The following is a 25,404-nucleotide window of genomic DNA, read 5'->3' on the forward strand; positions in this document are numbered from 1 at the left end:
CTTACACTTTTATCCTTTTACTCCTTTCTTTTCCTCCTTCATGTCTTTTTCTCCTAAGTCGAAGTTAAAAAGTTAAACTGCAGCCATCTAATATTAAAGCTACATGTAATTGCCCTTAACAGGATCATTGTGCATACGGACCTTAGGATCCAAACCATAATTCAATTAAGGATTGACATGTATTCAAAAAGCTCTATAAAGATAAATAAGATCTTTGAAATGATTGATCAAATTTTCGTACAAAATGATCTCTGATATTTAAATCCCTTTATAATTCTAAGTACGACGAGGCCTGCATATCAAAATCTCTCATCTTTACCATGTTTACCAATTTGGCCTTAAGCATAGGCCTACTGCCCTGTTCATATTGATACCTATGTATAGTTTGGCTACGGTGTCCATGTTTATACATTGTACGCTTTACACGATTTGTTACAAGATAACTTTTGTCTCCCTATTTGTCTTTCCCAAATTCTACACACAACAAGAAACGTGCGTCCGCATTAAATTCCGATCTTATTAAAGCTTTTGATATGGTGTTTGTATTGTGGTTAGTTTCAATTACTGTCAATGTTGCGTCATCATGGTCAGATTGGTCACCAAAGTAGTGTCAATGATCAGTAGGTTGCAGGGTAATAAAAACATTTTATTTAAATTAAGACTAAGGGATAATATACGCCTACATAATTATACATATATAGGTGCCGAATCAATTTAAATGTTTGGTTAAGTTGTACCCAGTCGGTCCTATTCCGATTCTCGATTTACATTAATGGGAGTTTTCTTCATCGTAATGTTAATGTATGATTGTGACCAGGTTGGCCTGCCATAGTCGGGTAACTTAAGGGGCTGCGCCGTGCATACAATTACAGAAGAGCTATTGGAATTTCATTATTCAACATGTTTAAAGTACGCAAAAGGAATTGATCTATTCAAAAAGTGTAAAAACTTAATTCAAAAAGTTGAACTCTTTTCAATCATGCTCTACACCATTCCACTTTTAACATTGATTTTGAGCATGGAATTTGAGCGGTTGGCTGTTTGAACTCATCAAATGTTTCAAAAATTCTATGACATGAAAGGCACTCCCCCTGATCCAATACGTTCGTCTGGTACATTTTAACATTATTAACCAATAACTCAACTTACTTCAATTATTCACTTCAGCATGTTGAACTTCAGTAGTTTTGGATAAGTACAAGAAATTGCGCATTCATTTTGCCTTATCGATAATCCAACTATTTGACTAATCGATTGGCGTAAATCCTATTGGGCCTTTATAGACCACACTGATAGCCTGCTTCACACCTTTGAAAACATCACGACCAACCTCTCATGCACTTACTCATTCAGCCAATTAGATTGCCGCAGGGGACATACGACTAGAGCATTTAAGCCCCGCAGCGCATCCAACTCTCGCCAAAACACGCGTGACCTGAAAAAAGTTTTTCATTCAAGCGTTTCGCACTGCACTGACTCAGTCACTGGCACAACATTCAAATTCGTTCATTCAGTGTCTAGCGTTTGCTAAGTGAATACCGTGCAGACCAACCTCTTCAATTTAAACTTCGCACATGACAGTACTGGATTTATAACTCAACAAAGTTTGATTAAAGTTCTTGTAACAACGAAGTGAACTTTCTACGCATATATTATATAGGAAATACGCCGTCTTATTTTCTGGATTCAGAATATATCCGCATTTGGGAACTTTGTTCGCACACACAAAAATGGAATATCATCATCGGTGTCGCGAGTTGAAGTTGACATGGGGATTTAGTTTACTGATTTTTGCAGTTCTGCTACTTGTTTTAGAAAGTAGGGTCGTGGAAAGTGCCAAGAGTAGTAGCGGTGAAAGAAAACGAGATCGAGACAGAGCAAGGGAAGATAGGTTGCCGTTGAAAGCAGAGAAATCACCCGCAACATCGAGGGGTATTCCTGGTATGTACATGTCTAAAAGTTGTAAAAAAGTTTTTAAAAAGTCGTATAAAGTGCTTAAGGGTAAACCACGTTTTCACTTAAAACCGCAAAGTTATAAGTTCATTTGCTCACATGTGGAAGTATCGTTGTTGTTTTGCAATAGACTAAAACAGTGGTTTACCATTATTAGCGTTCTTTGGCTTGCAATTATTATGTTAGCCTTTGTTGTATCTTAATTGAGATCTCAATGTTCAGAACATAGTTTAATGGTATCAAAGTTGTTGGCCCGCATTGGTACAGTAATCATGATATAGCCAGTTTTAGCCTGTAGTTTTGACTGAATACAGATTTGCATGGGATCATACACGATCAAAAACATTCCGCACAATAAAATTATCGTTTCCGAATTAAGCAACATGCATATTTTTAGCGCAATTAATAAACAATATCAGCTCGATCGGATGACCCCTTTAACTTGATACTTGATTTACAGAGTCATGTATTTATAAATGATAAATTATCAATGTGAGAGTGTCGCAAGAAAGATAATAAAAATTCCTTTAAAAAGGAATGGTGCGCCCAATGTGAGCTTGGATGTGATGTGGAAATACAGTTTCATGGCAAAATACAAAATACATACTACAATCGAATTTTGTCAAGTGTAAAGCGTTTAAATTGTACATATGGACTGGGTACTAATTTCAATCCGTGTGTATTAACAAGTAATATAAAGAGAATATATCACTAGTATAGTTGTGAAAATGTCCTCCCTTTGAACCCGCAACACTTTCTCAATGACACATTAATTTGCAACTTGTCATTTAGTAATAAACATTTTGATGGCCGAAAACAAAACATGAAAAACAAACATGTCAAAATATTTGCCCGTCCTCTCTACATAAACTTTTCAACACTGTTATCAGTGAGGTGCGGAGTGTATGAAGAATTCGGCAGATATGCCGGGGTGTACGGAGGAGAGGCAGAAGGCGTTGACATGATGCGCAGATTAATGATGAAATAAAAGGGAATGGTTTTCTGCCTTTGCCCTTAATGCCCTTAAAACATGTTAACAATCTCACTCTCAGCATATCATGTTCAGAAGTTGCTCTTTTCAATTTCGGCAAAATAAACACAATGCCATACTTGTTATCACATCACGGCTATTCCATGCATAATTAAGTTATTTGAATTTAAATATATTTTTTGTAAAAACAATTAAGTTGCCATCTTATTTGCGTAAGCAAAAACATATAAATTAAAGCTGCGAATAAAGACAAAACTCATATCATATTATTTGAAGCATGTATCCGCATATGCTTAGAAGATTTTCATTTCAATCAAAACCATTAATATTTTTGGACTCTTTCATGAGTATATGACCTTTTCCCACACCTCGGCTCCCCATACACCTGCCAAATTATACTAAAGCATTTTGGAGCCTCGGTCGTTTAAAATATGTAAAGAAACAAAAATCGAATCGGTATAAATCATGAATTATATACACTATTTACCTTCATGTTTTCAAGCATTTGAGGTTTATTGAATGATTGGTGTGTGTGCAGGGAATAAACATGGGATGGTTAGAAAAATATTTGGACTTCTTAGATCGATATCTGAATTTAGCGAAGGTTGAATTGGACAAAGATGAGAACAACACAATTTATTTCTCATCGGAAAAAAAAAATTTTTCGCGTATTATGACTTAATTATTTTAAAATTTTAAAATTTTATTGTTTTCAATTACACCAACAAAAAGTAGCAACCATTTGCATGCATATAAGTTAGACAAGTAAATTTATTGAAACATTTGTAAAATGGAATTGGAAAACGTGCGTGACAGCCTAGCCAACTCACTTGGCTACCTAAATATATACCTAAATGTTTAGATTATGGAAAAAGGGAAATTTAAACCACATTCATAAATTTGAACCAATTTATGATACTCTCTTTTTGAGTATATTAATATGTTTCGCGTGTATATGGTTTATGGTATAAACCACAGTCAATTTTATAGCAAGCAAAATGTGACAAAACAAAACATTGGTAAAACTGTTTAATTGTAACACTTTGGGTTGGCAAACTGTTCTTTATTTCTGGTTAAAATAACTTAAAACCTTTCGCGGTATCACATATGCGATATTCAGACAAAACTCTTAAGATTTGTATTGATAATTTACAATGTAATATTAATGAGCGAAATTATATCTTTGAACTTTTCTACGCGTTAAAATCAGTGTCACCTTTTGGCCACAAAGTGCACCAAATTAATTTATAAGTTAAATTAGCCATTAAATCTTTCTTCCTCTTTGGATATGGGTACGATATAAATGAACTGTCATCTTCGCTTAGAAATAACTAGAGTCCAATTAGTTTACATGCCATGGAATTTATCACGTTTATGCAATTCTATAGGAATTGCGCATATAACTTTTAGGGAATTGGAGAGACCTTCAGTTTTAACCAGTATCAATTCGGTAATTTTTTTGTTCTTTTAATTAATTCGCCAAATTGCATCTATTATACTTTTACGTAAGTTTTTCATAAATTGCCTATTATTGTTGCTAATGAAGTTCATTATTACTACAATGTCCAAATTGATTGCGTTTCAAATCAAAATCGACCTACTGTTTCTAATCTATTTATGGAACTCCCAAAAAATCACTAAATTTTGTGCAGCTATGTTCTCAGGTTACAATAATAAAGACATAATCATTACAGACATAATCCATTTAACAACAGTAATTATCTATTTATTAACCGTTTCAAATATCATAGCGTATTAAATTTGAATAATCGACTATTATTCAGCCATTGAAAATGTTAATTGTTTCAATCCTTTATTAAACGTGGGCCATTTAAATTATAGTCATTGTTAAAGTTGTTCAAAAACTGATTGTCATGTACACGCCCAAATTTAATCGTTAACGTGGATCTTGTCGTATTAAATAAATCAATGGTCCAAATTAATTATTATTCCACCATAATCCCGTTAAGTCATTGTTATTATTTTCAAATCCTTTCAATTGCGATGATTAATGAATGACAAGGTCATGTGACATGTTGGAATATGTCACGTGACATAAGTATGAAGATGTGTAGATGAACCTTGGGATAGGGTAATTATGTTTAATACGGTAATGCATACATGATATGATATGAATGGGATAATGACAATATGATAAGTATAAAAGTAATGTGTTATGTTACAAATCGAAAGGCTTTCATGGCTATGGCAATGAATCATTAAATCTGTCACAACTTATGGATAAATAAATAAATAAATAAAAAAAATTAAAAAAATTAAAGAAATAAATAAAAAATAGATAACTAAACAAGAAAAAAAAGATAAATAAATAAATAGATGAATAAATAAATAAATAAATAAATAAATAAATAACAAATTCAAAGTATAGACCTCTGGCAAAAAGCAACCGTTACTTAAAGTTTCACGGAATTGAAACTTTAAGTAACGGTTGTTCTACAGAGGTCTATACTTTGAATTGGTTTCTATAGCTCACCTGTAATGGGTTTGAGCACTCTAAATTCCAAAGTTAGTCACTTGTAAAGTATACTTGTTAGAAATAAATAAATATATAAATAAATAAATACACTTTCTTCCATTAACTTTGCATTCAATCTTTCAGAGGATCTGTTTTGCTACTAATCCTTGATTGTATCATGATTCATTTCATGTATGAAAAAAATATGCACTGTCTTTAAAATTCTATATTTTCAAAACCCATGAGCGTGTCAGATACTGATGAAAGTAAACGAATGTTACATATTTTGCCTCTGTATATTATAGATCTAATCATGTTGGCCTTTCCCTTACCTTCACACCTATAATGTTTGGTAAGACAAGTGGCCAGCTCAGCGGCTCACCTTAGCAATGGTTTAGTCACTTCATATTAATACATGTTACCGGGCTCAAGATTTAGAACATTTTATTTAACCTTTTTAGTAAAGTAGGCCCCCTATTTAAAAATACTTTACAAAAAGCTAAATGATGCTGAGTTAAACGATACGCAAGAGCCAAGAGTTTTAATGCCACAAATTAAATGAGACCGAATTAAAGAAAGAAAGAAGGAAAGAAAGAAAGAAGCAAAGAAAGAAAGAAAGAAAAGAAGAAAGAAAGAAAGAAAGAAAGAAAGAAAGAAAGAAAGAAAGAAAGAAAGAAAGAAAGAAAGAAAGAAAGAAAGAAAGAAAGAAAGAAAGAAAGAAAGAAAGAAAGAAAGAAAGAAAGAAAGAAGGAAAGAAAGAAAGAACGAAAGAATGAAAGAAAGAAAGAAAGAAAGAAAGAAAGAAAGAATTAAGTAAACAATACAAATCATGCTAAGCAATTAATTAATAATGAAAATATAAAGTTGATTAGGTATTTTTCAACTTAAATAAGCATTTGTTGTAAGCTTTTGTGTGACTGTTCTTACACGTGTATACATCCATAACATCCCTGGCAGAAAAAGCTTTAATGCAATATTATGTTTGCCCCAAAAATATGAAATATCACTTAAAATAATTTTATCGAGACCTAATTTTTTGAGCTCACAACAACTAAACAGAATTGGTAGGCATGTTGCGAAGGTTAATGGTGCCTTTGAACTTGAATTGCGATAAACTAGGTGGCCCCTAATGTGCTGATTACCATAGTCGCCAATTCAGTTGCAATTTTTCTGGTATCTGAAGAGTTCGGAATGTTTTTACGTCAAATCCGATATCTATTAATAGATATATCGATGGGTTTAATTGCAAGAAGTCCGATCTGCAATAGCTGCCCGGTGTCGTTTTTTCAGATCACGTACATTACAGTATGCAGGTATCGTCAAAATGTCTACAGGGCAGCTATTTCAGATGGCATTCTTTATACACACTAACCTAAATAGGAAATAACATCCTATTCCCATACACTATAGGATCCACAACATGTTCATCTACCACTACCAGGGCACAGTTCTTTAACCCCAATACATTTGTACATTGAATGACCTTAGAAAATTTGGGTACAAAAACTCATACTCTGCAACTTGAGATCAAATTTTGCACTATGAGTGTTTAATGAGGTTATTGAACTATGCCATTGGGATGAGGACATTGTGGTCTATAGTGATACATTTGATAATGTTGAATCAGATTTATTAAAGAATGATGTTTTGTCCAAAGAATTCGAAAAGCATACACTGTCCCCAGTGTCTTTTGCTCTTTTCAACAGTCTAATTCACTAAAACCCTTATGGATAATCTGTAAACTTGTGCAAGGAAGTCTCTTTTGAGTATACTTCCACTGATGAAAATCAAGCTAGACCACAACATGTTCATTTCGAGATTTGCTTTGGATCTAATGGATTTACGAAGGATTTCGAGGTGTAATGTAATGTTCCTTTAAAGAGATTCAAAAACACTTAAAACTTTACTTAAAATTGTCATTCTATATTAATTAACACCTTACATTGAATTGTGATCGCCTGTAAGTTAATTTCTCAAAACGCAGAGACCGATAGAATTGGATATACTTGAAAGATTACAGTTTACACAGGAAATAATATGCCCAAATTCATGAAATTTAGAGATCAAAGTTGCAAGTGTTACTAACGATAATTATATAGATTGGGAGTTTCTCAAAAGTTATGCAAATTTGCTTGAACTTTGAAAAGTTTGTAAAGTCATTTTTGTAAAAAAAATGTTGTTCAAAGTTTTGCGCATCAACATTGAGTTTACGAAAAGTACCGAAAATTAAAAAGTTGCTCAAGTGTGGCCACAGAACTTGGGAGTTAATAAAGTTGCAAGTTAACCGAAGTGCGAGTTTACCATGCATGTTCGTAAGTTTACCCAAATTTTCTTTTAATAAAGTGTGTCCCAAAGTTGGTTAACAGTTTTGCAAAATTTCCTTCTCTCACTTTTTTCTCATTGTTAATATCACGTCTCTATTTTACCTTACACAGGCTGCACATTTGGTGGAGAATTTTATGAATTGGGCGAAACATGGCATCCAAATCTCGGACCACCTTTTGGAGAGATGGTTTGTGTCAACTGCGATTGTACGGCGGTAAGTTGCACATGTATTTTAAGGGGCATAGAGGGTATTTTTGGCGGTCTATTTAAGGTCAAATTTAATGACATGGTGGGTTCTCTTAAATTGGTTGCCTTAAGAAAATTAGGCGGAACTTTCCGTTAAGATAATCATATTTTGATACTTTTGATAGGAGGACATCTTTATTTAAACTTGGCAAAGATCATAGTAGCCGAAATATATTTAAGTTTACCTGAGATGAAAAAGGAAGCCACAGTGGTTATACACAAAGTTCATAATACGTTTTATCCAAATATTGTATTGTTATCTTTCATCATCGGGCTATTGGTATAGGCATATTGTACCTGGCAGGACATTTCTATTAAAACTTGGCATAACGTAGCACAGGTATAATTCTTGTATGTCTATATAGGAAACCATCTTTGTATATATAATATTGCAGTGGTTTCCTTAACAAACTCTCTCCATGCGGGTGTCGACTGCAGACGACAAGTTAAAAAAAAAATCAAAAATTCAAAATTTTTTGAATGATAAATTTTTATGGCCATATTTGGAATCAGCATAAAAATGCATTAAAATGAGTACAAACAAGCCTAGTATTGGTTCAGTGGTTCTTAAGATAGCTCTGGATATTTTGTGAAAATATCTCAAAACTTGGAATATGTTGAAGCCTGTGACCAGCACCCAGCGCACTAAGTAAAATCCCCAGGTGCACAGGCGACGGGAACGTTTTGTCATCTTCCACAACTTCATAAACTTAACTACTGTTTACCCTTTAACTCTGTTTTATCTGCTACTAAAACGGGTACGGTACGTATAATAAAATCGAGTTCGATTAGCGAAACCCGACTTAAGTATTATATTATCATATCCCTTATCATAATTTTATAGCAAATAATAAACCTGAGTTCACTTACAGCAAGTTCAGACTACGGTTAATGGGTCGTTATTATATTTCTTCGAAAATTAACTTTTGAAAATCAGATTTAAATTTCATTATCTTTTTAAAAAGAATAAAGCTTGAAAATCAAATTTTAAAACGAAATCTGGTAGACTTACCCCATCAGTTTGAATTTAGACTTGAAAATTAATCGCGACTTGTTCCTTTAGACAAAATTTTTGCTTAGTAATGTTGGATGATTTATGCTTAAATGATGAAAGCTTGTATACATGTATATAGTCATGACCGTTTCTGTGTAAAGACCTGAGCGCAAGAAGACCGTAGTCCACTTGGCCCCTCAACATGTATACACTAATTTAAAGTTACGTATAGTTTCTTAGGGGTTTGATAATGTGTAATACATGTTCAGGGGCCAAAACATCATGAAAGGTTGGGAAAGATCTGTTTTGGCACCTGAACATGTATTAAACATTATCAAACTATAAGAAACTATACGTAGTGTATAGTATACATGTTCAAGGGCCAAGTGGACTTACGGTCTTTTTGCGCTAGGTCTTCAATTTTATGACATCATGTACCATGCTGATACGCAAATTGGGTCTACTTAAAATTTAACTTGTTTGTCGACAGATGAATTTTGCCTAATTTAAATCAAGCAATGTCTATGCTGATGTCAGCTTAGCCTATAGCCTACCCATGTAAAATTGATGGGATATGAACATGATGAAGCGGAATGGGGATATAACTTGTGGCAGGGTCGCCCAAACAATCTCCAATATCCAAGTGCTTTCTTGCATAATTTCCAATCGCTTATTATTAATTTCACTTTCAATTGCACGTTTTGGAGACATTGGAGTGTGATTCTGTGCCCAAGATACCCGGAGCTCATTTTATTATTTTTTTGTCAAAAGGAGCTAGAACTGGTCACCGACATCTGAAGTCGAGTTCCACGCCGTAGTTTTGTGTTTAGGAAATAACGATTGTTATGTAAAGCTTATGTGCCTGAGATATCAGTTGAATGTACATCACAAATGTTTTGCTAACTTAGGCATCAGTCGCCGTCCGCGCGCCCGGTAAAGTTGTCAAATTCAACATTGTGATCAATGGGGCTTGTTGAATTTGACAGATTGAAGTCAACTTTGGACCAACTTTGAAGACATTCTGTCGCGCCAGAGATAACACAATTTGAAATAATGGTTATTGTGTTTTTGTGTATAATTATAGACTATAACGTATTTCAATTTTGAGATCAAATTAGTGTTTATATAAAATACGTGTTTGACCGGTCGATCGTTGCTCCCTATTTGCCAAAAAAAATACAGAATGTGAAAAAGTTTTAAGCAATATATGGAGCATCAAAATAATGTCTGATCATAGCGGTGCTGCCAAGTAATTTTAAGTGCATGTAAATATGGATAATCTCCTCTACATAATGATTAAAAACCAGACAAAAACCTGAATAATTATAAAAGTATATATCATATTAATTTAGCCCTGGAATAAATAGATTAAGTGTTTGATTTGACCCCGATATTATATGTTTTCTTTAATATATTACATGTACTTTTCCTTATATTACCTTTGTGACAAAAATGACATGATCATGATTGACAAATTACTGCGGGTATGTCTAAAACAAGAAGGAACTTTAATCCTTCGGTCCTTCACTACCTTAATCATACAGAATGTACAAGAGAATTATGACATGGGTTTTAAAATTTGAATACTCCATGGACTATTACATCATGTAAAATGGAAATTGGAGCATAATCCTTTACATCCGAAGTTATTCAAAGTTCTGGATACATTTTGGGCATTATTGGCATGGTTTTTTTTATGGTTTACGTCGCGCATTTACGTGGCACAAATACGTGTCGTGTTCGATATGTTCGATGTATACTAGAACTTTAATCAAAATAATGTTTCTGACCGAATCAAACAACCCAAATATCCAGCTGAAGGCAAATTCTGGTAGTGGATATAGAACTAAACATCTGGAAAAGACCAAATGAAACAGTTATTGGGGATTCACCCAGCCCAGGACCTCCGGGTTGCGAGACCTTCAATTCAACAAGAGATTTCCACTGCAAACTGTGTGCTTTCGAAAAAGTAGATACGGGTTATAATAAATTTGAAGTAATATCATCGGGTTGAAACTACTCAATATAGAAATAATAATGTATTGTTATGTAGAGGTTACAGTACTTTTTAAAACAGCGGTTTTGTACTATTATAGGATATGCACGTTGGTAAAACATAAATGTTATTACATGGTATCTTTTTACAAAGAAAAATAGCAAATTAGCATGTACATTTTGGTGGCCCAGTTGGAGTTTGGCGCACGGACACGCGACTACAGGTTCTGCTATAGGGTGTCCCAGAACACAAAAATTAATTTCGTTAATCAACCTGCCGTTTCTATTTTTTTTTAAAGAAAAGAAATGTATTAAAATAAAAATAAAACAAAGTATTCTAGCCGAGAAGATTACAATTATACTTTCGTTTATGTTGAAACTATGTGGACGATTTTAATTGGTACAAATCAGTTTTTGAATCAATTAATTTTCTAAGATGAATCAGTTACTGTATTTGGTCATTTGCTATTTTTGACTGGCATATCGAAAGACCTCAAATCTGGGATATACATGTATACCTGTGATTTAATACTAATACTGTAATAGTTACATTAGCATAGTCAAGAGCTTGAATTCGTTGAACATATTGAAAGCAGCGACAAAATTGTCCAAGAGACCAATGTTTTCTGGGAGCGATGTACTTTAAACAATATCAAAATAATTATAGACTTTGCGCATTGCATGTGTCAGTCTCCCAGCCATTTTTTGTTTGAAATGAACTTCGATTGGATCACCCTATATTCCGTCTGACTTGGCTGGACTGCGTCTCTTGTAACCACGTATGGGGTGATTAGTTGAGTGATTATACATTGAATAGAGAAATTAATTAGCTGAAAAAAAAGTATACTTGACCCTAAATCTCATGGTTTCATATTCTAGACGTCGTCTCTGGTCGTCCATATCACTATAATGGACGACAATGGTCTAATCCTAATGGCATAGTTCAATAACCTCAATTTAACAATCATGGTGCAAAATTTGACATCAAGTTGCAGAGTATAAGGTTTTGTACCCAAATTTTCAAAGGTTCTTCAATGAATGTACAAATGTATTGGGGTTGAATAACTGAGCTCTTATAGATGCGCATGTTGTTGATTCTAGGAGTGATACACTTATGCTCATGCTCATCTGTCAGAACAAAATTCGGAGGAAGCCCCGTCAGAGCAGTTCTTCTGGTGTGAACCAAACCTGCCTGGTTATCAAATTAATCACTGACAAGGTTATGTCTAAATTTGACTCTGCTAATTGATGCAATAACATTAAAACATCAATTAGCACCTATCAAATTCAGAGATAACACTGTCACTGCTCTGGTGGGGCTTCCTTTTTAACCCCATGCTTTTTTGTTGGCAAAAACATAGTGAGCTTGCTGGATTGTAGTCACTGAAGCAACGGACAAGGCAAGCCCGGGAAGGCAAATTGACCATAAACACTGAGCACACGAAGTACAGCATGCGACATTTTTGAACAAAATGTCGATTTACCGGGTGCAGGCAGGATCTAATTGAACTTTCATCTTTGCCAAAAACACGGTCGGTATGTGCATCTGTGTGCGCACGCGGTTGTGAATTGTGAACAAGACGTGTCTGTCGTCTATGCACAAAAACTAAATGCAAAAATAATGATGATGAGCTTGAAATTAGTTCTTCATCTTCATCCGATTCTTCATCTTTTTGTATTTCCTGCATGCTATTGAGTGGAAGGCGAATCTTTGCTGCTTTGTCATGATAGCCTCTTCACTTTTGACCCACCCTGTTAATTTGTTAACTCGTCTAAGGATGCACCTGCGTAATTTTAGAATTCATCATGAGTATGATAAAGTGGTCTCCTCAAACATTGTCTCACGATTATAACATCCTCGACAACATTTAATCACGCCCAAAATAGCCCAGCTAAGAATGTACCCGACAAATACACTTTTGAAGTTGGGCAAATACTAGAGATTATATTAATAGAAGTACTCCAAAATATTCGTTTAATACGGAAGCGATATATTATCAATGTAATTAAAAGATATTTGGTTAAATGATGTCCATAGTCGGGTGTATTATTTAACACGTATTTATTACTACGTGATAATTTGTATTTGAGAGCAGTGGCAAATTTAGTTTTAAGATAATTTCGGAATCCAGAAATACCTCAGAAGGAGACCACATTCTTTATAAATTGATTACAAATTTAAATGAATGCATACTGATGGATAAATTAAATACTTTCATTGCTCGATAAAATGATTTCACTTTATAGGAAAAAAGGAAACGGCCGACTCGCGTTGGGTGGAGGGCGGCGATCACCCGGGGGTGATCTGCGATTAAAAAAAAAATTACGGGATATAGAGAAGTTTCAAGTTCAAATTTGCTGGAGTAAAATTCAGTTGGCGTTTTGCCTTTACGAAAATCTGCACTCTTTCATGTTCTTATGCACATACGAGCCGAAGACATACATGTCTAACAGTCTGTTGAATTTGAATTCCTTTTAAATACTTTGTTGATTTTATTGAAACCCCGATGGCGTTCAATGTCAAGATCACGAAAGTGCATCGCCTTTACGATAAATCACGTAAAACATCAAAAATAGCATGAACGATCGGGGACTTCTGAGTGTTCCATGCCATTGTCTCCGTGACAACACGTTGCAATACGGCAACCCTCTATTGACGCAAAAAACAATGCCGGAAAAACTCGTAAATCTATACAGGCAAATCAGGTTCACCTTAAGATCAAGTTCAACTGGAAAATTTATCTGTGCTTGGCTGTCGTTAGATAGCCCGAGGGTGTGAAATTAGGCTCTTGATATGTTCCGGTCTGTGTGTCGTCACAACAAACACGCCTCCTACAACTATTAAAACACATCTCCAAGATATACTTTTGTCAGAATGTGAAATCTTCAGATGGACGCGACGTTATAAAAGTTCAACCTCATGCATTGTTTTACCGGAGACAAAATTGTCTTAACTTTACATAATAACGCCGAATATGCATCAGTGTCAGTGCCAAACCTAAGTACATAAAATTTGCCTATATCCGTCGAAAACGGTTCGATGCCTAAATTCGGCATTTTTGACAAGCAACCAAAATGAAGTTACATTGCCAGCATTACATATAGCTATACATGGCATAAAAGAGTTCTAAAAGTCAGAATTAAGTTACATACTGATAAGAAACCGGAATACATATCATGTATAGTATATCGGCATTTTAAAAAAAATAGCAGAATGCTGAGAAGAAATCTGAAAGTTATTGTGCCGAAATGCCGACATTTCGTCGTGGCGCTTCAAGGTCCTGGATCAAATCGTGGACGGTCATTACACCGTCCACCGCAATACATGCCGAACTTTCAGGACGATTTGTTTAATATCCCTAGAATCATGCTAATATTCTATATTTTAAAGTGTTTGCGACTCAAAAAGCACGAAAAGCGGCATGTGTATTGTATACAAGCATTTTATCACCCAAAGTGGAAAAAGTACAAAGTTGACATGGATGTAAAACAATGTTAACAGCTGTCGGTAGAGCATTATGCAAAGGTTGTTGATCTGCACATTTGTCATAATTTCATGTAAAATTGTTTGAGATTTATGGTGGAACAACGTGTACTTCCAATGGAGCAAAACAAAACACCTCCGTGGGTGAGCAATATTTCAGGTCATTCGGTTCATGCACATTAATTTATCCATACACTTTTAAATAGTCAGCTTTATTGCAAATTTCTAATAGTTTTTAGATGCAAAATGATAGTATTTACACCTATGAGTATGGTGTTCCTTAATGTTTTGTTTATAGGAATAATTATCTAAGAAAGGGTTAAATGACCGTTTCGGCAAAGTCTGTACCCTTGATCACACTATTTGCTGAAGCTTCAAATAATAAGATAAATTTCATAATTTCTACACCTCGCTTCGTATTATTTTAGACCAACATATTGCGGTAAGGTAACAGACACGATTTTACAATAGCACCTCTTTCGTTTAAAGATATGAGTTACTGTTTTGTTGACACAAATTGATTGGTGTCATCACCGTTTGTTTGACCCTTTAACCCAGACTTGTAAACGCAAATCGAACTAATAAAGTTTTATAAACTTAGCGCGAACTTTGTGATGACTATATACATGCCGATGGTATTATCACTGTGGACAACAATGGCCTCATTCTAATGGCATAGTTCAATAACCTTAATTAAACAATCTTAGTGTAAAATTTTACCTCAAATTGCGGAGTGTAAATTTTTGTACCCAAATTTTCAAAGGTCATTTAATGAATGTACTATTTTATTGGGGTCAAAGAATTGTGCCCTGATAGATGAGCATGTTGTATAAATCAATCTCCTAATGAGGAAGTGTGATGGGAAACATTGGGACAATTTATGAACATCACGAGTGATCAGGAGTATGACACAGTCGTGACAATCACGACAATAAAATATTATTTTATTTTTTACAGAGATCAGATGGAGACTAGATTCAACAATAATCTATGTACTCCTGGTAACCCCTCCTTTGCCGCCTTTTCACGCTAAGTCGAACTTGTACATACGTTTTGTCACCCAATACCGAAGCAAAGTATATTGTTCTGCAAAAGACACTAGGATCCACAACATGCTCATCTATCAGGGCAGAGTTCTTTAACCCCAATACATTTGTACATTTATTGAATGACCTTTGAAAATTTGGGTACGAAAACTCATACTCTGCAACGTGAGATCAAATTTTGGACTATGATTGTTTAAGTGAGGTTAAAGAACTATGCCATTGTGATGAGGCCATTGTGGCCCACAGTGAGACATCTCCCTCTTTTTTTTTTTTTTTTTTACAAACTACCACATTAGCGTTTCAATTCAGAGGAAAATTAGAAAGACTCAATTTCCCAATCACAATTTCTCTCTACATTAGGCCAAGTAAAATAAAAAACATGTTTCACGTCCGGGTTTTTGAAAAAAAGGAGGAAGAGGGGGCTTTTTATTTATTATTTTTTATCACAAAATCGGTGTAAATACCCATAATTAGAGCTGTTTTAGCGAATACAATAATGTCTGGAAAAAGGAGGAGGCCTCTTTTTATTTGTTGTTCTGAGAGATAGGCACCCTCTTACTATCACAAAACCTTACAAAAGTGTTTCTTGTATATTAGCAAGGCTATAGAAAGCATCTCTACTTCCTAGACATATTTTTTGAAAAATTATAACTGAATTTCAAAAAAAAAAATAAAATTTAAGAAACCTCAAAAAAGGAAGCGGGAGGGGACGTGAAACATGTTTTATTTTTTATTTGGCCTTATGTGCCTTATAAGAAATAAATAAAATTGAAATGGTGAACCAACAGGATAATAACATTGGTGCAACATCTTATCCTTAAAGTTTGAACAACTTTGAATTGTCAAAAAGAATCACAGTTTAACATACGGGTGGTCCGTCGGCAATCAATTTAAAAGACTATCACATTCCTATCTCTATCTTTTTCTGACCAACTCAAAATCAAAAGTGACCACTTCTAACCCCGGCCCAGTAAACATGGTAAAAACCGCCTTTCATTATGAAAGAATAAATAAGAACAATTAAAGGGTATAATTGTTTCCTATAATAACAAAAAACGCCGGCTAAACAACTGACCATTTTATGTTTCGGCACATTTGCAAAGTAATAGCCGTAAGGAGACAATCGGAAACTTTAAATGTTCACAAAAAAATCCTCAGGAATTTCGCTTCACAATGTGGGGCTAACCAAAAGATGAAAATATTTTCTATTAATGTATCGGAACTCGGTGAGTATCTCGCCGACCTACAGCTGAGTAACAAAATAAAATAGCGCGAAAAGATTCGAGATAGTTATCGTAAAAATGTTCTTAAAATTTCGTGACAATTGTCGCACAGTTAGTGTTGGTAATTTGAATGAAGTATGGGCGCCTTAAAAATAGAATTTAATAATGATATTATATTGAGGAAAAACAAGGATGACTGGCGTTTGAACTCTATGGTCTCTGCATGGATGGTGAGATGAGGAAGTATTTGATATGTGTGAAAAGGTATCGGGTTATTGGTTAAGTGAACACTGGTGGAGACAAGAAAAACAGAACGAAATCAGGGAAAGTAAATATAGGGAAAATCAAAAGAGATGAAAGAAGGATCGGGAACAACATGCATAAGAATAGTGGGCGCCACCTCAACCAAAACCCTAAATCTAACTCTTATCTCATCCTAACCGTAATAACCTTAATCATAACTCGAACTCGAACCCTAAACATATAGGCATATAACCATAATCCTTTCCTTAAACCTAACCCAATGATTAAAAAAATACCTAAACCTAACCTTAAGGATACTATTCCTATTAGACATAATATCTGCAGCTTTGACGGGCTATTCTAGTTGAAATCCATACACCCCCTATCATGGAGGACATGAAGCCTCAGCGAACGGGTTTGAAATTCTTACTCCCTGTGTGTACACCCCATAGACACTGGGTAATAATGCATGTGTGCAAGTGGCGTCACTCTCCTACGTAATTTGCGGGAGAAGAAGCATTTTAAAGGTATTTCGTTTTATACCGGAAGTGACCCCTTAATGACCCTAGTCATATACCACATATACACTGGATTCATTTGTGTTACTGTCCTTTGGATTTCAACTGCAATAACGCAATAATAATAATAATAATAATAATAATAATGCATTTATAATGCGCCATCTATCTAGACAACCTATTCCGAGGCGCAAACATTGAACAATTAAAAATTAACACACAATTATAAAAAACAGTCACATATAGAAGTCAATTGTCATAAGCAATCTTAAACAGATGAGTTTAGTAGAGTGATATTATACAGGGACAACTGCACGATCTCTAAAATATTGGATTAGATGTGGATGTGATGTGAGAAACAGAATAATCACGTTAGATTTCAGTTGGATATACATTCATGATTATTCATACATCTTGCAAGATGACAGCGCATATTGATATTATCAAGACAACATGAAGCAACATTATCATCAATGATAATAGTGTAACTTAATAATAGATAACTATTATGACCTACATTTAATACATGTTGCACTAGGATCCACAACATACTCTCCTATCAGGGCACAGTTCTTTAACCCCAATACATTTGTACATTCATTGAATGACCTTTGAAAATTTGGGTACAAAAACTCATACTCTGCAACTTGAGGTCAAATTTGCACTATGATTGTTTAACTGAGGTTATTGAAAGATGCCATTGGGATGAGGCCATTGTGGTACGTACTACTAGTGATGTTATATACTAGGATTCAAATCATGCAGGCTTTTCCTCAATAAATGCCCCTAGAGATTGGTAGGGCCTACATAACTATTGTCGTTGACAAGATTATTTTATATAAAAAAGTAAATATCTGGGGATTAAAATAACAGAAATGAATCTCTAAATGCTCCGGGCCCGGAGAAGGAAGAGGATTAAATTAAGACCGGAATTATTAAATTAGACCATTGTTAACATTTTGATGTGTCACATGATGACAACTGAGATTTTAACAAGAAATGTCTTTAAAAAGGCAGCGCGCGTAGTTTGAAGATCATGTGTCAATTGCAGTTGAGGTCAAGTTCATACACAATTGTCTATTATAGTATAATAATGTTATCGAATAGTTGATGTTTAGATTGTATTTACCTTCATGCAATAATGGTATGAGTACTAGTTTTGCGAGTGATGCATGATGGGTAGATATATAGGTCAATGAACCGGAAAATGGAGGCTCATCTATAAGTCCAAAACACATACATGTAACTAACCAAAACAACAAGAGCAGCAACACAAGCAACAATAACACTGATGAACAACAACAACCATTGACAACTGCATCGACAAAAACAACTCAGAACATCAACAACATCAACAACAACCATAACGAGAATATAGGGCAAGAAGGCAATATCTGCAATAGCTGCCCCTGTAGACCTTTTTGACAATCTACATTCTATATTGTATACATCTATACAAATATGACATCAGGCAGCTATTTGCAGATAAGGCCTTCTGGTCATAAACCCTCTATTCTGTAGTTAACTGATGGCATGAATAGGTTCTTCTTCAGACCCAATTGATTAATTTAGTTGATTGTTTGTTTTGTTTTGTTTTGTTTTATTTCTTCTTTAACCTGGGACACTCAATCAGTTGAAAACACAATTAATCATCTGTTCTTCCTTGAGGCCCATTGTTTGATGAATGTATATCATAAATGTCAAAGTCAGCATATCCTTACACAACTTTATTCATGTTTTTGGACGGAAATAACTGAGTCATTATCACTGGCATCGTTCTTCCCGATTGTCTTTCATTATTTCATGTTTTTACAGATGAGCTTACTGATAGATTCATGCGTAATTATAGAGAATTTCATATGCCCCTTTTATGAAGGAAATAGAACGTTACGTAAACACGGAAATCCCCCCAGATTTATATTTTATATATTCTTATTATTCGTAAAATTTCCTGAAATTCTAGATATGTCGGAAAAAGTAAACGTGCGTATCAAAGTTGAACGAGTATAATTGTCCTTTTTGCAAGATCAAATTCGTACATTTTGAGCGATTTGATTAAGTCATCTGGGTTTGTGTGACAGGGTATAACATGATTGTTTGAAGAATAATGTTCTGCACCGTGTGTTTAAAAATGAAATAGTAATTCTATAAATTTGGCTTGTAACACTCTGCACATGTTAAACAGTTAAAGAAAAAATGAAAGAAAGGAAAAGAAAGAAAGAAAGAAACACAAACAAATGGGCAAATAGACAAACAATAACAGATAAACAAGTAAAAGCAAACAAACAAAGTGAAAGTCATCTAAACACCGTCGTCATCCCTTGTGTAAACTTCGAAATATGAAACCGAAATGAATGACCAAGATCCTTTTTTGACCCTTGTTATTTCTTCCTCTTTCCTGTTTTATTTTTTAATTTACCCTAAAACCATACCCTTAAGTCAAATGAATGCTTAATGAATGTTAAATGAATGTTAAAATATAATTGTTAAGGCTTAACAAGTTAATTCAACCGTGAACCATGCACGATCTTAATCCTTACCGTCGAAATTCTAACCCTAATTCAAACCAAATCCTAAAATCGAACAAAGATTGTGGACCAAGGGGCAAGGACGAAATAGGGAAGGTCGCCATGATCTGAAATTGGTACACATAAAAAATAGGCTATAGCTTTAACAAGTATCCACAACATGCTCATCAATCAGGGCACAGTTCTTTAATCCCAATACATTTGTACATTCATTGAATGACCATGGTTACAAAAACTCATACTCTGCAACTTGAGGTCAAATTTTGCACTATATTGTTTAATTGAGGTTACTGAACTATAAGCAATTGGGATGAGGCCATTGTGGTCCATAGTGAACTATCTCCTGCAGTTCTTTCATGAAGACTCAAAACCAAGAGGTCTATTTTGAAGATCTCCAGCGCGGTGCATGTGTTTACTTCAGTATGTTGTTTGTTTTGATATAAAGCAAAGAAGAAGAATTATTATGATGTAAAAAATATCACCAAACTGCATCACTATAAATGGCGGGTGAAAGTTGTGGGTTATTACTTTATTTTTATTTCATGAATTGCAGCTAATATGGTCGTGGAAGTGTGGGCAACGCAACCAAGTGACGGATCATGATTCAGAGGGAATTTTGTTTTCTGTTCGTCATCTTCAATAAGGGTGTTGAAAGCAAATTGCTTGCTAGGTGATCAGGAAAAAATGTCCCATTGATTTTAAATAAAGACCTTCAATTTGTCGCGAATTTAATCCTTTATACCTATACACTGAGTCAGCTCTTAAATATTTAAAAAAATATATGCGCGTGGAGTCCGTTTTAATGCCAGACATGTAAGGGTTTTTTTAAGTTATAAAACAACCACATTAATTTTCCACATACTTCGGAGGAGAAGAAGAGGAAGAGGAGAAGAAGAGAAAGAGCAGAAGAAGGAACAGGAGAAGTAGAAGGAAAAGAAGGGACAAAAGAAGAATCAAGAAGAGGAAGAGGAGGAGGAAGAAGAAAAGAAGAAGACGAAGAATGAGGCGAATAAGACGAAGAAGCTAGAAGGAGCACGAGAAGAAGGAAAAGAAGCGACAAAAGACGGAGGAAGAAGAAGAAGAAAAGAAGAAGACGAAGAATGAAGCGAAGAAGACGAAGAAGAAGGAACACGAGACTGAGAAGAAGGAAAAGAAGCGACAAAAGAAGAAGATTTCCATACACAAGATTTTACCACAATTTCAGCAATGTCACGAACGTGTGGGAATGTTTCTGATCTATTTCCGTAATTTTCCCATCATCATCATGTTTCATTCAAGAAAATTGTAAACAGCGGTGTTAAAGATAAACTGCTTCATTGCAGATGACTGCGTTATATCATGTATAAAGTTCTCACAAAATGTAGGTCAGAACTAAATCTGAACGGACTGTGCGTAAGTCCAACTGTCATGTCAGAAGATGTTTCCGTATAATCTAATGATTCCGGTTTATTTATTTCTACTATCAGCCTGGTGAAAACTGTATTTATTTGACGTTTTTTGTTTGTGTGTGTTAAAATATAGTAATTGAATGCAATTTTAAAAACATGCTCACTATTGTAAACTTCGGCCATTGATAAAATAATGATTTTGACACGTGAATGTTGAATCGCGATGTTTTGACTATTTTTTCCCTCGCGTTCTCCCGTGAGTTCAAGCTTTATGTTTTTCCAGATTGAATAACGTCTTGGTAATAATTATTAAAATTAAAAATTTTAAACAAATTATTATTCTTATTGTTATTGAACGAGGTTGTTGATCATAATCACGTGTTTTTGTTTTCGGATTCCCAGTCTCTTGTCTGTGCGATTAACTTGACAAAAGCCCATGGGACCACCAAAATAAAGTTATTCATCAATGATAATCTTCACTTGTCATAAGCAATCATATTTAGTCCATGTATGAACTAAAATGACTGACCACGGAGCCGATTTTATCATTGGAATATATGCTTTCGACAAAAAGCATCTTTCGAGGCAGTTGGATCCCATATTAGAAACCATTTCATCATGTTCATGCATGTGAAAGAGTGAAAATATACTAATAGGTAGTAAATATCGTAATAAAATTAGTACATCTGACAGCGAACTGACCAAGTGAATCTTACGCAAATTTGCCAAGAATATCTGTATGGGCTACAAAATGTGTGATGGAACTCTCTCTGGTGTGAAGATCATGATTAAGCCTATATGGCATATCGCTTCAAATATTATTAATGGAAACATTTTCTAACCATGAGTTGTTGAAGATGACTAATTATATCAGGCTGTCGATACTAATTGAACTTTTAATACCTTGATTGCTGAAGAAATATAACATTATTTAAAAAACACATTTCATCATTTCGTGACTGTTAAATTTGCGCCGATGTGAAAAGAATCCGTCTGCAGTTCTCTTTGGGTATCATTCACTATGGACTACATTAGCCTCATCCAAATGGCATAGTCTAATAACCTCAATTAAACAATCATAGAGCGAAATTTGACCTTAAGTTGCAGAGTATGAGTTTTTATACTCAAATTTTCAAGGGTCCTTCAATGAATGTACACAATGTATTAGGGTTAAAGAACTGTGGCCTGATAGATGAGCATGTTGTGGATTCTGATACAAGTAAAAAGTGACGACGAGTTAATTAAGAAAGAAGAATTTTTAGATAAAAATCGGAAACAATTCACTTCCCGGGTCAAGTTCATTTAAGGAAAACATGCGACAGAGACTAACATATAAAAGAGTTAAAGGCGTCCAAGCTCATTTCCACTTTACTATAGGACGGTGTCGGTCCCCCTCCCCAAACGCCACTTGTGAACGTGTTGAAAAGAGCACCCAAAAGTTGGATGGAAGTTGGTAATTTTGACATTTCTTGGCCCCTACGGATTTATAAGTGCTTAACTGGCTTGGTGATAGAATGCCTGGCTCAGAACTGAAGACAGAAAAGCCCGGAAGAAAATTTGACAATGTTTGTTCTTACCTTGTTCTCTGTATAAACATTCCAACATTTGCGGTTTGGTAGGCGGGTTTGCGGTTTTCCCCAAAGTCACTAAAATTGTCATTTTTTTGGCGCAAAATATGAGTTGTATTAACGACACTGTAATAGTTATCGATTGCGCGTGTTTGTACAGCATTTTGTTTTTCAAATACTGGGATAATCTTTCTTTTCTTTTTGTAAAATTTTGAGAAACTTCATGCATGTAGTCTGCACATAATTATTTGGGTTAAAAAGTATATCCACCAACTGTTGAACTTGAGCGATTAATCAACATATAGAATATGCCATCATGGAAAGGCATAGACTACTAGTACCTCTTTCTTTAGCTTTCTTTGAAGAAAATAATTATTAAACTGAAAGTCATTACCAAAGTGAGCGGATGTTTTAGAGTTAGATCAAACTTTCTTGTATTTCTGCAACTAGTCCCCGATGAAATGATGAAGGAAACATGATGAATAAGTTATGTTAAGTAAATATTATTGGATTTGATATGAATTATGACGTTGAACTTGGATTTATAGGGTGTATATCTTATGTGTTCCGAATGATTTGTGTTTTTATCAGTTCTTACTCAATTTCGGACACTGAAGTGACATTGTGGAGGCACAACGGAATCACTGCGATGGGCTGCAGTTGAATTGCGTGTCCGAATACAATACATATCAACCATAGCCTTTGCTGCATTAATATCATGATAATTTAGCGGTGTGGTGCGTGGATACATAAATCAACTGACAATTAGAAGAGTGAATGCGTTTATATGCCATCTAATAGTAGGCTCGGTGTCCATTTGTTAGTAACACCATGTTTGATATTATTAAAAATTAAATACCCTCAATCTAACTACATTCAAATTCATATCGTAAGATGAAAAAATATTGATAAAAGTTGTGACATTTAATCATGTTAATCATTTTATCATGCTGTTATTTACCCAAACCAAATTCTGAAACGTGTTTGAATGACATTAATTTCTCATTACGTGCACATGTCTGTTGTAGAGAAAGTTCATCCAGTTAATTTCATTCATGTTCTTCTGGGGTTCTCTTGTTTCCTTTTTGGAATCAGCGTCTTAAGAGTTGGCGTCTGGCTGGGTACGCACAGTGAAGTGAAATGCATACACGTTATTCCTCATATAAATGACTCCACTTAAATACCACGGCTGCTAACTCTGTGGGATTGTACTTAATTTCAAATATCTTAATGAAAATTATTTCTATACATAAACTTGATACAGTTGATGTACAAGACTAAATATATTAGGCCAAGTAAAAAATAAAACATGTTTCACGTCCGGGTTTTCGAAAAAAAGGAGGAAGAGGGGGCTTTTTATTTTCTATTTTTTATCGCAAAATTGGTGTAAATACCCATACTTGGAGCTGTTTTAGCGTGTACAATAATGCCTGGAAAAAGGAGGAGTCACTTTTTTTATTTGTTGTTCTGAGAGTTACACCCCCTCTAATGATCACAAAACCTTCCTAAAATGTTTCTTGTATCTTAACAAGGCTATAGAAAGCATCCCAACTTCCTAGACATATTTTTTGAAAAGTTATAGCTAAATTTCAAAAAATAAAAATATATTTGAGGAAACCTCAAAAAAGGAAGCGGGAGGGGACGTGAAACATGTTTATTTTTTTTATTTGGCCTTATCCATGACTTATGTTTCATTTTGAAATACTACTTAAGAAATTAGAAATGTTTTGTGTAACGTGGATGTCATAGAGTTGATATGTACTTCAGAGCAGCATGAAATGCTAAAAATGAAATTCAAACTGTTTATTTTATTCAAATCATTAGAGGTCAAAAGAGTGCTCTACATTTCATGATATACGTCGGAGCTCTTTCTCCGGCAAGTTCATCAACTCAGTTTAGTACATCTGGTTTCGTTGGTTTCTTATGATAAAGAGTTAATGATGCTTCATTCGGATTCAAGTTTCATAAATCGTCCATGCAGCGTACTCCTTTAGCAACCAGGCTATACCAGAAGATTCACTCAATACAGCATCATTTTCACTTACCAAAAAAAAAAGTTCCAACGGGTTCATTTTTCCTCTATAGGAGAAAAAAGAACATTAAAAGGCACGGTCTTTGGTTATCCTGAAGAACTTGTTGTTGTTCTCTAAAGAAGCTGCAGAATATGTAACGGTTCTCTAAAGGATTTCTTGAATTTGTGTGAGGGTTTATGTGCGAGGGTTCTCCCAGTAGAATACTTTCGGAACCTTTTACATGTAGAACCTTTTTTTAGAGGGTTAGACTTAGAGGGTCACGATTAAAACACTCTCAAAATTGTTGAAAAGTACTTTTTGTACTGATATCTGCGTTCTAATTGAACCACTCTGAATCATAACATTTTACAAGTTTGATATCCCAACCAGTTACCTTCAAAATCATTCAATGTG

At 34.6% G+C, this 25,404-nt stretch overlaps 1 protein-coding gene across 1 annotated transcript in view; it reads left to right on the forward strand.

Moving 5' to 3' along the window:
* The first annotated feature begins 1,405 nt into the window (after positions 1–1,405).
* LOC140156951 (chordin-like) overlaps positions 1,406–25,404 on the forward strand; it is a 47,269-nt gene continuing 23,270 nt past the window's right edge. Inside the window, 2 exon segments of the mRNA XM_072179997.1 lie at positions 1,406–1,941; positions 7,856–7,959. Of these exon segments, the coding sequence (XP_072036098.1) occupies positions 1,731–1,941; positions 7,856–7,959 (315 nt within the window). The 5' untranslated portion in view covers positions 1,406–1,730.

Source organism: Amphiura filiformis, chromosome 7 (genome assembly GCF_039555335.1).
Source record: "Amphiura filiformis chromosome 7, Afil_fr2py, whole genome shotgun sequence".
Taxonomy (NCBI): domain Eukaryota; kingdom Metazoa; phylum Echinodermata; class Ophiuroidea; order Amphilepidida; family Amphiuridae; genus Amphiura; species Amphiura filiformis.